We start from the raw sequence: 13,324 nt of genomic DNA, 5'->3' as shown, positions 1-13,324 counted from the left end.
TTTCCCTCCTCTCCCGCCTAGAGGCCCGCTTTCTCTCCCCATTCCTAACCGTGCCCTAAAATCTGCTTTTCTCACTCGGCCATCCCACTCGACACACACACACACACAAAAATAAAAGTTATTTCACGGAGGAGGAAGGCCTCCGGTCACGTCGCCCTCCCCGAAACCATTTCAAATACAGAAAAAAAACCACACACAAAGAGAAAAAAGCGAAGTTCAATTCCCTAAGTTTTCGTTTCCCTAAACCGAGGATTTTTTTTTAAAGAAAGAAAACGCTTTGGGGGTGGGGGTGGGGGGAGAAATGAATCATTTTTGCCTTCAGCTGGGGCTCAACTAGAACCCCTCCGCCTCTTTTAAAAGAGGAAAGGCCCAGCCAAAAAATACGATTTTCTTTTTTTTAAAAAAAGGCCCCCGATCCCACTATCGGCAGACCCTCCCCTAATCGGGGAGCTTTATGGGGGTGCTTTTTTTTGGAAGGGGGAAAGATGGGGGAGGGATCGGATCCCTGGCGGGGGCTGTGGGGGGATCAGACAATAGAAGTTGAAAGCGCTTTTGGGGGGGGGGGAGTAATCAATCAATCAATCGTATTTATTGAGCGATTACTGTGTGTAGAGCACTGTACTAAGCGCTTGGGAAGTCCAAGTCGGCAACATATAGAGACGGTCCCTACCCAACAGTGGGCTCCCAGTCTAGAAGTGGGGGGGCAGACGACAAAACATATTAACAGAGCCCGGGTTGGGGCCCGGATCGTCCAATCAACCAATCGTATTTACTGAGCGCTTACTTTGTGCAGAGCACTGTACTAAGCGCTTGGGAAGTCCAAGTTGGCAACATATAGAGACGGTCCCTACCCAACAGCGGGCTCCCAGTCTAGAAGGGGGAGACAGACGACAAAACATATTAACACAGCCCGGGTTGGGGCCCGGATCGTCCAATCAATCAGAGCGCTTACTGTGTGCAGAGCACTGTACTAGGCGCTTGGGAAGTCCAAGTCGGCAACATATAGAGACGGTCCCTACCCACCAGTGGGCTCCCAGTCTAGAAGGGGGAGACAGACGACAACACATATTAACAGAGCCCGGGTTGGGGCCCGGATCGTCCAATCAATCAGAGCGCTTACTGTGTGCAGAGCACTGTACTAGGCGCTTGGGAAGTCCAAGTTGGCAACATATAGAGACGGCCCCTACCCACCAGTGGGCTCCCAGTCTAGAAGGGGGAGACAGACGACAAAACATATTAACAGAGCCCGGGTTGGGGCCCGGATCGTCCAATCAATCAGAGCGCTTACTGTGTGCAGAGCACTGTACTAGGCGCTTGGGAAGTCCAAGTCGGCAACATATAGAGACGGTCCCTACCCACCAGTGGGCTCCCAGTCTAGAAGGGGGAGACAGAGAAGAAAACATATTAACTAGAGCCCGGGTTGGGGCCCGGATCGTCCAGTCGTATTTACTGAGCGCTTACTGTGTGCAGAGCACTGTACTAGGCGCTTGGGAAGTCCAAGTTGGCAACATCTAGAGTCGGTCCCGACCCAACAGTGGGCTCCCACTCTAGAAGGGGCAGACAGACCACAACACATATTAACAGAGCCCGGGTTGGGGCCCGGATGGTCCAATCGTATTTATTGAGCGCTTACTGTGTGCAGAGCACTGTACTAAGCGCTTGGGAAGTCCAAGTTGGCAGCATCTAGAGCCGGTCCCGACCCACCGGGGGGGGGCTCCCAGTCTCGCAGACAGGAGCCCCGCGCGCGCGTCCCGGTCCCCCTCCGGCCGCAGGCCCCGCGCCGCCCGGGCCCTCCCTCGGGGGGAGGACGGGCTACCTTCGTCGAGCAGGCGCTCGAGGTGGTTGAAGATCCCGCAGAAGTTGGGCAGGCTGCTCATCAGCTTCTTGTCGTTCATCAGCTGCATCAGGTAATCGGGGGTGGGCTTGGGCTTCTCCTTCGCTTCCATTTCCCCGACCATGGTCCAAGCCCCGCGGCTCGCACCGCCCGGCGCCGCCGTGGGGGGGGGGGGGGGGGGGGCCGGGGGGCAGCGGGCCCGGGGCGGCGGCGGCGGCGGGAGGAGGACGACGACGACTATCACCAGCAGCGGCAGCGGGGGCAGGAGGTGCAGGAGGAGCAGGAGGAGGGCGGCGGCGGCGGTTCCCGCGCGCCCCCCGCCGCCGCTCGGGATCCCGCGCCGCGCTCCCCTCTTGCCGCCGTCCGGGCTCGTGGGCTGCTGCTGCTGCTGCTACCGCCGCCGCCGCTCCCCTCCTCCTCCTCCTCCTTCTTCTTCTTCCGCCGCCGCCGCCGCCGCCGCCGCCGCTCCCGCTCGGCTGTGCACTTCGCTCCAGTCCGGGCGGCGGCGGCCGCCGGAGGGGACGCGAGGGAGGGAGGGGACGGGGGAGGGGCGGACGGGAGCGCGCGCCGCCGGAGAAGGAGGGGCGCTCCCCGCAAGGCCACGCCCCCCGCCCGGGAGTGTGGGAGACGCCCCCGATCAACCGGTCGCATTTATTGAGCGCCCGCCGGGCGCCGGGCGCTCGGGGAGACGCTGCCTACCCGGTCCCTTCCCTCCCCGACCGCGGGCTCCCAGCCTAGAACGGGGAGGCAGAGAACCAAATCGAACGCGGGAACAAAATAAAACAAAGAGAAGAGATATGTACAAGTAAAATGAATCAATAATCAATCAATCAAATTTATTGAACGCTTACTGTGTGCACCTTCCTCTCCCCCTCGTCCCCCTCTCCATCCCCCCCCGTCTTACCTCCTTCCCTTCCCCACAGCACCTGTATATATATTTGTAAATATTTATTACTCTGTTTATTTTGTACATGTCTATTCTATTTATTTTATTTTGTTAGTATGTTTGGTTTTGTTGTCTGTCTCCCCCTTTTAGACTGTGAGCCCACTGTTGGGTAGGGACTGTCTCTATATGTTGCCAATTTGTACTTCCCAAGCGCTTAGTACAGTGCTCAATAAATACGATTGATGATGATGATGATTTATTACTCTATTTATTTATTTTACTTGTACATATCTATTCTATTTATTTTATTGTGTTAGTATGTTTGGTTTTGTTCTCTGTCTCCCCCTTTTAGACTGTGAGCCCACTGTTGGGTAGGAACTGTCTCTATATGTTGCCAATTTGTACTTCCCAAGCGCTTAGTACAGTGCTCTGCACATAGTAAGCGCTCAATAAATACGATTGATGATGATGATGATTTATTACTCTATTTATTTTACTTGTACATATCTATTCTATTTATTTTATTGTGTTAGTATGTTTGGTTTTGTTCTCTGTCTCCCCCTTTTAGACTGTGAGCCCACTGTTGGGTAGGAACTGTCTCTCTATGTTGCCAATTTGTACTTCCCAAGCGCTTAGTACAGTGCTCTGCACCTAGTAAGCGCTCAGTAAATACGATTGATGATGATGATGATGTGAGCCCACTGTTGGGTAGGGACTGTCTCTATATGTTGCCAGTTTGTACTTCCCAAGCGCTTAGTACAGTGCTCTGCACCTAGTAAGCGCTCAGTAAATACGATTGATGATGATGATGATGTGAGCCCACTGTTGGGTAGGGACTGTCTCTATATGTTGCCAGTTTGTACTTCCCAAGTGCTTAATACAGTGCTCTCCACATAGTAAGCGCTCAATAAATACGATTGATTGATTGATTGATTAGAGAGACGGTGCCTACCCGGTCCCTACCCTACCCGGTCCCTACCCGACCGCAGGCTCCCAGCCAAGAAGGGGGAGACAGAGAACAAAACCGAACATAGGAACAAAATAAAACAAAGAGAAGAGATATGTACAAGTGAAATGAATCAATAGAGTAATCAATCAAGCGTATTTATTGAGCGCTTACTGTGTGCAGAGCGCTGTACTGAGCGCTTAGAGAAACGGTCCCTACCTGACCGCGGGCTCACAGCCTAGAAGGGGGAGACAGAAAACGAAACATATTAACAAAATAAAACAAATAGAATAGATATGTACAAGTCAAATAGAGTAATCAATCAATCAATCAAGCATATTTATTGAGCGCTTACTGTGTGCACAGTGCTATACTGAGCGCTTGGGAAGTACAAGTTGGCAACATATAGAGACAGTCCCTACCCTACAGTGGGCTCACAGTCTAAAAGGGGTAGACAGAGAACAAAACCAAACATACTAACAAAATAAAATAAATAGAATAGATATGTACAAGTACAATGAATAAATAAATAGAGTAATAAATATGTACAAACATATATACATATATACAGGTAACAGCAGGCTCCCTCTGCCCATCCACCAGGCTAGCTCTCTTCCTCCCTTCAAGGCCCTACTGAGAGCTCACCTCCTCCAGGAGGCCTTCCCACAGTGAGCCCCTTCCTTCCTCTCCCCCTCGTCCCCCTCTCCATCCCCCCCATCTTACCTCCTTCCCTTCCCCACAGCACCTGTATATATGTATATATGTTTGTACATATTTATTACTCTATTTATTTATTTTACTTGTACATATCTATTCTATTTATTTTATTTTGTTAGTATGTTTGGTTTTGTTCTCTGTCTCCCCCTTTTAGACTGTGAGCCCACTGTTGGGTAGGGACCGTCTCTACATGTTGCCAATTTGTACTTCCCAAGCGCTTAGTACAGTGCTCTGCACATAGTAAGCGCTCAATAAATACGATTGATTGATTGATTGATTAGAGAGACGGTGCCTACCCGGTCCCTACCCTACCCGGTCCCTACCCAACCACGGGCTCACAGCCTAGAAGGGGGAGACAGAGAACAAAACCGAACATAGGAACAAAATAAAACAAAGAGAAGAGATATGTACAAGTGAAATGAATCAATGGAGTAATCAATCAAGTGTATTTATGGAGCGCTTACTGTGTGCAGAGTGCTGTACTGAGCGCTTAGAGAAACGGTCCCTACCCGACCGCGGGCTCACAGCCTAGAAGGGGGAGACAGAGAACAAAACCGAACATAGGAACAAAATAAAACAAAGAGAATAGATATGTGCAAGTAAAACGAATCAATAGAGTAATCAATCAAGCATATTTATTGAGCGCTTACCGTGTACAGAGCGCTGTACTGAGCACTTAGAGAAACGTTCCCTACCCGACAGCGGGCCCAAAGCCTAGAAGGGGGAGGCAGAACAAAACCGAACATAGGAACAAAATAAAACAAAGAGAATAGATATGTACAAGTAAAAGGAATCAATAGAGTAATCAATCAATCAATCAAGCGTATTTATTGAGCGCTTACTGTGTGCAGAGCGCTGTACTGAGCGCTTGGGAAGTACAAGTCGGCAACATATAGAGACAGTCCCTACCCAACAGCGGGCTCACAGTCTAGAAGGGGGAGACAGACAACAAAACCAAACATAGTAACAAAATAAAATAAATAGAAAAGATAGGTATAAGTAAAACAAAAAGAGTAATAAATATGTACAAACATATATACATATATACAGGTCAATCAATCATATTTATTGAGCGCCTGCCGTGTGCAGAGCGCTGTACTGAGCGCTTGGGAAGTACAAGCTGGCAACGTAGAGAGACGGTCCCTACCCGACAGCGGGCTCACAGCCTAGAAGGGAGAGACAGACAACAACAAAACAATCAATCAATCAATCAATCGTATTTAAGCAGTGTGGCTCAGTGGAAAGAGCCCGGGCTTTGGAGTCAGAGGTCATGGGTTCAAATCCCAGCTCTGCCAATTGTCAGCTGTGTGACTTTGGGCAAGTCACTTCACTTCTCTGTGCCTCAGTTACCTCATCTGTAAAATGGGGATTAAAACTGTGAGCCCCCCCGTGGGACAACCCGACCACCTTGTAACCTCCCCAGCGCTTAGAAAAGTGCTTTGCACGTAGTAAGCGCTTAATAAATGCCATTATTATTATTATTTATTGAGCGCCTGCCGTGTGCAGAGCACTGTACTGAGCGCTTGGGAAGTACAAGCTGGCAATGTCGAGAGACGGTCCCTACCGGACAGTGGGCTCACGGCCTAGAAGGGGGAGACAGACGACAAAACAAAACATGTGAACAAAATAAAATGAATAGAATAGATATGTACAAGTAAAATAAATAAGTAAATAAATAATTCCCAGCGAGGCCGTGCCCCCCGCCCAAAGCACGCCCCCTCCCCCCGGAGGGGACGCACGAGGCCGCCGCGCGCATTCATTCAATCGTATTTATTGAGCGCTTACTGGGTACAGAGCACTGGACTGAGCGCTCCCGCCCAGGCCCCGCCCCCCAGCCCCAAGCCACGCCCCCTGGGGGGTAGACTGTGAGCCCACTGTTGGGTAGGGACCGTCTCTATATGTTGCCAACTTGGACTTCCCAAGCGCTTAGTACAGTGCTCTGCACACAGTAAGCGCTCAATAAATACGATTGACTGATTGCTTGAACGAGGCCGCCGCGCTCCCGACCGGGCCACGCCCCCTACGACAAGCCACGCCCCTGGGGGGGTAGGAGACGGCGTGCGCGCTCCCGACAGGGCTACGCCCCCAGGCGTAGGAGACGGCGTGCGCGCTCCCGACCGGGACGCGCTCCCGACCGGGCCACGCCCCCTACGACAAGCCACGCCCCCGGGGTGTAGGAGGCGGCGTGCGCGCTCCCGACCGGGCCACGCCCCCGGTGTACGAGACTGCGCGCTCCCGACCGGGCCACGCCCCCACGGCAAGCCACGCCTCCGGGGGTGTAGGAGACGGCGTGCGCGCTCCCGGCCGGGCCACGCCCCCACCCGAAGCCACGCCCCCTCCCCCCAGGCCACGCCCTCCTCCAGTGGGGAACGAATTCAATCGTATGTATTGAGCGCTTCTTGTGCGCAGAGCACTGGACTAAGCGCTTGGGAAGTGCAAGTTCATTCCTTCATTCAATCGTATTTATTGAGCGCTTACCGTGCGCCTAAGCGCTTGGGAAGTACAAGTTCATTCATTCAGTCGTATTTATTGAGCGCTTACTGCGCGCAGAGCACTGGACTAAGCGCTTGGGAAGTACAAGTTCATTCATTCATTCAATCGTATTCATTGAGCGCTTACTGTGCACAGAGCACTGGACTAAGCGCTTGGGAAGCACAAGTTCATTCATTCATTCAATCGTATTCATTGAGCACTTACTAGGCTCAGAGCACTGGACTAAGCGCTTGGGAAGTACAAGTTCATTCATTCATTCATTCAATCGTATTCATTGAGCGCTTACTGTGTGCAGAGCACTGGACTAAGCACTTGGGAAGTACAAGTTCATTCATTCAATCGTATTTATTGAGCGCTTACTGTGCGCAGAGCACTGGACTAAGTGCTTGGGAAGTACAGGTTCATTCATTCATTCAATCGTATTTATTGAGCGCTTACTGTGCGCAGAGCACTGGACTAAGCGCTTGGGAGGCACAAGTTCATTCATTCAATCGTATTTATTGAGCGCTTACTATGCGCAGAGCACTGGACTAAGCGCTTGGGAAGTACAGGTTCATTTATTCATTCAATCGTATTTATTGAGCGCTTACTGTGCGCAGAGCACTGGACTGAGCGCTTGGGAAGTACAAGTTCATTCATTCAATCGTCTTTACTGAGCACTTACTGTGCGCAGAGCACTGGACTAAGCGCTTGGGAAGTACAAGTTCATTCATTCAATCGTATTTATTGAGCGCTTACTGTGCGCAGAGCACTGGACTAAGCGCTTGGAAAGTGCAAGTTCATTCATACAATCGTATTCATTGAGCGCTTACAGTCTAGAAGGGGGAGACAGACAACAAAACAACACGTATTAACAAAATAAAATAAATAGAATAGTCAATAGGTACAAGTAAAATAAATAGAGTAATAAATCTGTACAAACATGGATACAGGTGCTGCGGGGAGGAGAAGGAGGTAGGGCGCGGGGGATCTTCTAGACTGTAAGCCTGCCGTTGGTTAGGGACTGTCTCTATATGTTGCCAACTTGTACTTCCCAGGCGCTTAGTACACTGCTCTGCAAACAGAAAGTGCTCAATAAATACGATTGAATGAATGAATATGTTGCCAACTTGTACTTCCCAAGCGCTTAGTACAGTGCTCTGCACACAGTAAGTGCTCAATAAATACAATTGAATGAATGAATATGTTGCCAACTTGTACTTCCCAAGCGCTTAGTACAGTGCTCTGCACCCAGTAAGTGCTCAATAAATACGATTGAATGAATGAATATGTTGCCAACTTGTACTTCCCAAGTGCTTAGTACAGTGCTCTGCACACAGTATGTGCTCAATAAATACAATTGAATAAGTTGACAATGTACTTCCCAAGTGCTTAGTACAGTGCTCTGCACACAGTAAGCGCTCAATAAATACGATTGAATATGTTGACAACTTGTACTTCCCAAGCGCTTAGTACAGTGCTCTGCACCCAGTAAGCGCTCAATAAATATAATTGAAGGAATGAATATGTTGCCAACTTGTACTTCCCAAGCGCTTAGTACAGTGCTCTGCACCCAGTAAGCGCTCAATAAATACGACTGAATGAATGAATATGTTGCCAACTTGTACTCCCCAAGCGCGTAGTATAGTGCTCTGCACCCCGTAAGCACTCAATAAATACGATTGAATGAATGAATATTGCCAACTTGTACTCCCCAAGCGCTTAGTACAGTGCTCTGCACCCAGTAAGCGCTCAATAAATACGATTGAAGGAATGAATGGGGAGGGGGAGAGGAAGGAGGGGGCTCAGTCAGGGAAGGCCTCCTGGAGGAGGTGAGCTCTCAGTAGGAAGGAGGACGAATGAGGCCGCCGCGCTCATTCACTCAATTGTATTTATTGAGCGCTTACTGGGTGCAGGGCACTGGACTGAGCGCTCCCAATCAGGCCCCGCCCCCCAGCCCTAAGCCACGCCCTCCCCCGGTGGGGGGGGTGGAGGAAGCGAGGGGCGCGCGCCGCCCCCGCCCTAATCCCTATGGGGCGCGTGTCTCATTCTTAGGCTACTTGTTAAGCGCCCCGACACTGTACGAAGCGCCCCCCCCCCCCCGGGAAGGAACGGCCGGAGCCGCGTCAGGGTTCGGAGTCGCGCGCATGCGCGCGCGCTCGCGGACGGAGGAATTTCCAACGGCCCCCGTGGCGCCGGCGTCCCCGCCCCACCCGCTCTGCGCCTGCGCGAGGGCGCGCGCCCAACGGCCTCCCGGCTTTCACGCGTCTCGAAAAATTCCACCAGAAACCCCGACGGGGGCGGGCCACGTGATCGGGCTCGTAGTGCGCCTGCGTACTACCGGGCCAGGCGGCGCCCGAGGAAGCCGGGCGGGGCTGGGAGGGAGGGGGGAGCGGACGCGACTGCGCCGGCGCAGACGCCGTAATCCGATTGGCCGGTGGCGGTTGGCGCGGGGGGACCTCGCGGCGGTCCGGTAACCTTGGCAACCGGAGGAGAGGAAGATGCGGGGGCAAGGGTCCTGTAGTAGAGTCGCATCGCATGCAGCCTCCAGTTAATAATACTAATAAAAATGATAATAATGGCATTTGCTAAGCGCTTACTCTGTGCAATGTTATTCTAGACTGTGAGCCCGCTGTTGGGTCGGGACCGTCTCTATATGTTGCCAACTTGGACTTCCCAACCGCTTAGTACAGTGCTCTGCACACAGTAGGCACTTAATAAATACGATAGAATGAATGAATGAATGAATATGTTACCAACTTGTACTTCCCAAGCGCTTAGTACAGTGCTCTGCACACAGTATGCAGCCTCCAGCTAATACTAATAATAATGATAATAAGGGCATTTGCTAAGCGCTTACTCTGTGCAATGTTCTTCTAGACTGTGAGCCCGCTGTTGGGTCGGGACCGTCTCTATATGTTGCCAACTTGGACTTCCCAAGCGCTTAGTACAGTGCTCTGCACACAGTAAGCGCTCAATAAATACGATTGAATGAATGAATGAAGGCAAAGCGCTGTTCTAAGCGCTGGGGGGATACAAGGTGATCAGGTTGTCCCACGGGGGGCTCACAGTCTTAATCCCCTTAATAATAATAATAATAATAATAATGGCATTTGTTAAGCACTTACTATGTACAAAGCACTGTTCTAAGCGCTGGGGGGGATACAGGGTGATCAAGTTGCCCCACGTGGGGCTCACAGTCTTAATCCCCATTTTCCAGATGAGGTAACTGAGGCTCAGAGAAGTGAAGTGACTTGCCCAAGGTCACAAAGCAGACACGTGGGGGAGCCGGGATTCGAACACATGACCTCTGACTCCAAAGCCCGTGCTCTTTCCACTGAGCCACACTGCTTCTCCCCTTCCTCTCCCCCCTCCTCCCCCTCCCCACCCCCCTGCCTTACCTCCTTCCCCACCCCACAGCACCTGTATGTTTGTACGTATTTATTACTCTATTTTATTTGTACATATTTATTCTATTTATTTTATTTTGTTAATATGTTTTGTTTTGTTGTCTGTCTCCCCCTTCTAGACTGTGAGCCCGCTGTTGGGTAGGGACCGTCTCTATATGTTGCCAACTTGGACTTCCCAAGCACTTAGTACAGTGCTCTGTACACAGTAAGCGCTCAGTAAATACGATTGAATGAATTCCCATTTTACAGATGGGGTAACTGAGGCACAGAGAAGTGAAGTGACTTGCCCAAAGTCACACAGCTGACAATTGGCGGAGCCGGGGTTTGAACCCATGACCTCTGACTCCAAAGCCCGGGCTCTTTCCATTGAGTCACCCTGCTTCTCTATAATACTGTGAGCCCCCCGTAGGACAACCTGATCACTTTGTAATCTCCCCAGTGGTTAGAACAGTGCTTTGCACATAGTAAGTGCTTAATAAATACCATCATTATTATTATTATTATTAATTAATCCCGATTTTACAGATGAGGGAACTGAGGCACAGCAAAGTGAAGTAACTTGCCCAAAGTCACACAGCTGACAATTGGCAGAGCTGGGATTTGAACCCATGACCTCTGACTCCAAAGCCCGGGCTCTTTCCACTGAGCCACGCTGCTTCTCTTAAATGAATGAATGCATGAATGAATACATGCATGCATGCTGATTTGTACTTCCCCAGCGCTTAGTACAGTGCCCTGCACACAGTCAGCGAAGCAGCGTGGCTCAGTGGAAAGAGCACGGGCTTTGGAGTCAGAGGTCATGGGTTCAAATTCCGACTCAGCTATGTGACCTGTGGCAAGTCATTTCACTTCTCTGTGCTTCAGTTACCTCATCTGTAAAATGGGGATTAAAACTGTGAGCCTCCCGTGGGACAACCCGATCACCTTGTAACCTCCCCAGCGCTTAGAACAGTGCTTTGCACATAGTAAGCGCTTACAAATACCATCATTATTATTAATAAACACGATTAAATGAATGAATGCTTGAATGAATGAATGAATGAACGTACATCCCGGGAGGAAATAAAGAGCGGCTGGACTTGTCTGGATTTGCCCGTAGGAAACACTCCCCAAAGCCGAGCTGTGGCACGCAGAGGGGAGGGGAAAAAATGCAGATGAAATGAATTTGCAGGAATTAATTGTGTGGGAGAAGCACTATTAGTGCGGGCTTCACTTGCCCCCTTTCTAGGCAAAAGACTGATTGGAGAGGGCGAATATTCATTTATATTCGCAGTCGTGTGAGGCCACAGGTTTATATATATATATATATATATACACATTTGTACACACAAAAACCGTGTAGTAAATGGAGATCATTCAACCACTTGTACTGAGCGCTTACTGCGAGCAGAGCACTGTACTAAGCACTTAGAAAGCACAATACAGCAACAGAGACAATCCCTGCCCACAATGAGTTTAGAGAAGCAGCATGGCCCAGTGGCAAGAGCCCAGGCTTTGGAGTCAGAGGTCATGGGTTCTAATCCCGGCTCCGCCGCTTGTCAGCTGTGTGACTTCGCGCAAGTCACTTCACTTCTCTGTGCCTCAGTTCCCTCGTGTGTAAAATGGGGATGAAGACTGTGAGCTCCACGGGGGACAACCTTGATTACCTTGTATCCCCTGCGCCCAGTGCTTGGAACAGTGCTTGGCACATTGTAAGCACTTAACAAATACTAATAATAATAATAATGGCATTTGTTAAGCGCTTACTATATGCCAAGCACTGTTCTAAGCGCTGGGGAGGATATAAGGTGATCAGGTTGTCCCACGTGGGGCTCACAGTCTTAATCCCCATTTTACAGATGAGGTAACTGAGGCCCAGAGAAGTTAAGTGGCTTGCCCAAAGTCACACAGCTGACAATTTGCAGAGCCAGGATTCGAACCCATGACCTCTGGCTCCCAAGCCTGGGCTCTTTCCACTGAGCCACCAACATTATTATTATTATTATTAGAGTCTAGAGAAGAGGGAGGTTGTGGAATTGTACAGAGAATCGATTTTTTTTTTCTACCCGGCATCCAGATCTGAAGTAATGAAAGGTGCCAAAATGATATGAATCGCATATGGAATGACAAATCCCACGAGGAATTTCAAACCTCCAGAGCTGCGTATGGGATCGAACATTTGGAACCTGTTCTGTTGGAAGGGATTTGGAACAATTATGGGCCAGCCATTTGTTGAAAGTTTCTGTACAACTCTGAACATGGAAAGCTTAGAATCTGAAAGAGGATTTTATTCTAAGCATGTAGGGTGTATCTCGATTCTATGAATAAAATGGAGAATTGTTTTTGAATCATCTTTAGGAGTCACGCTTCAAGTCATTTAGTCTTCAGCCCCGTGTCCCCGGGGGTGTTGCCGTGTTATTTTTAGGCAATATGCATACATTTGAGTTAATTTTCCTCGTGGATTGATTTCAAAGATATGAAAATGAAAAAAATGGAACCTGGACATTGTAAATTAAAGTCTCTGTAATGGTGCTAAAATTATTTTTAAAATTAAAGCAAATCCATTTGAAGGTTGCCTGCTGATTGGATTTTTACCTTTCTCCTTTTGCAGTTACCTTTATAATAATGGTAGTAATAATTGTGGGATTTGTTAAGCGCTTACTACGTCACAAGCGCTGTTCTAAGCACTGGGGTAGATACAAGGGGACCAGGTTGGTCACAAGCCCTGTCCCACATGGAGCACGCAATCTTAATCCCCATTTGGCGATTTCCCATTTGGCGAATCCCCAATTTCCCCATTCAGCACTTAGAACAGTGCTTTGCACATAGTAAGCGCTTAACAAATACCATTATTATTATTATTATTATTATTTGGCAGACGAGGGAGCCGAGGCACAGAAAAGTGAAGTGGCTTGCCCGAGGTCACACAGCAGACCAGTGCTTCCTCTTCCCCCCTACAAATCTCTGCTAGACCGTTATGTCCCATTAGCCTGCCTCTCCTCTCCCTATAATCAATCAATCAATCGATCATATTTATTGAGCACTTACTGTGTGCAGAGCACTGTACTAAGCGCTTGGGA

At 49.7% G+C, this 13,324-nt stretch overlaps 1 protein-coding gene and 1 long non-coding RNA gene across 7 annotated transcripts in view; one reads left to right on the top strand and one right to left on the bottom strand.

Annotated features, from left to right (window-relative positions):
• The window catches only part of QKI (QKI, KH domain containing RNA binding), a 207,416-nt gene extending 205,422 nt beyond the window's left edge, over positions 1–1,994 (bottom strand). For 2 of the 6 annotated variants that reach the window (XM_038759100.1, XM_038759128.1), the window contains exon 1: positions 1,817–1,993. In XM_038759100.1, the coding sequence (XP_038615028.1) occupies positions 1,817–1,958 (142 nt within the window). In that variant the 5' untranslated portion in view covers positions 1,959–1,993. Of the gene's footprint in view, positions 1–1,816 lie in introns of all 6 variants that reach the window. The other 4 variants (XM_038759080.1, XM_038759111.1, XM_038759089.1 and 1 more) reach the window with 3 other exon arrangements.
• LOC119939240 lies at positions 1,822–12,597 on the top strand. Its single transcript, XR_005454657.1, has 2 exons — positions 1,822–1,907; positions 12,322–12,597. It is a non-coding gene; the product is annotated as an uncharacterized LOC119939240 (long non-coding RNA).
• Positions 12,598–13,324: the final 727 nt, after the last annotated feature.

Source organism: Tachyglossus aculeatus, chromosome 2 (genome assembly GCF_015852505.1).
Source record: "Tachyglossus aculeatus isolate mTacAcu1 chromosome 2, mTacAcu1.pri, whole genome shotgun sequence".
In the NCBI taxonomy this organism is placed as follows: Eukaryota; Metazoa; Chordata; class Mammalia; order Monotremata; family Tachyglossidae; genus Tachyglossus; species Tachyglossus aculeatus.
Note: the sequence above shows the minus strand (reverse complement) of the source record. Positions and strands in the feature narration are given on the sequence as shown.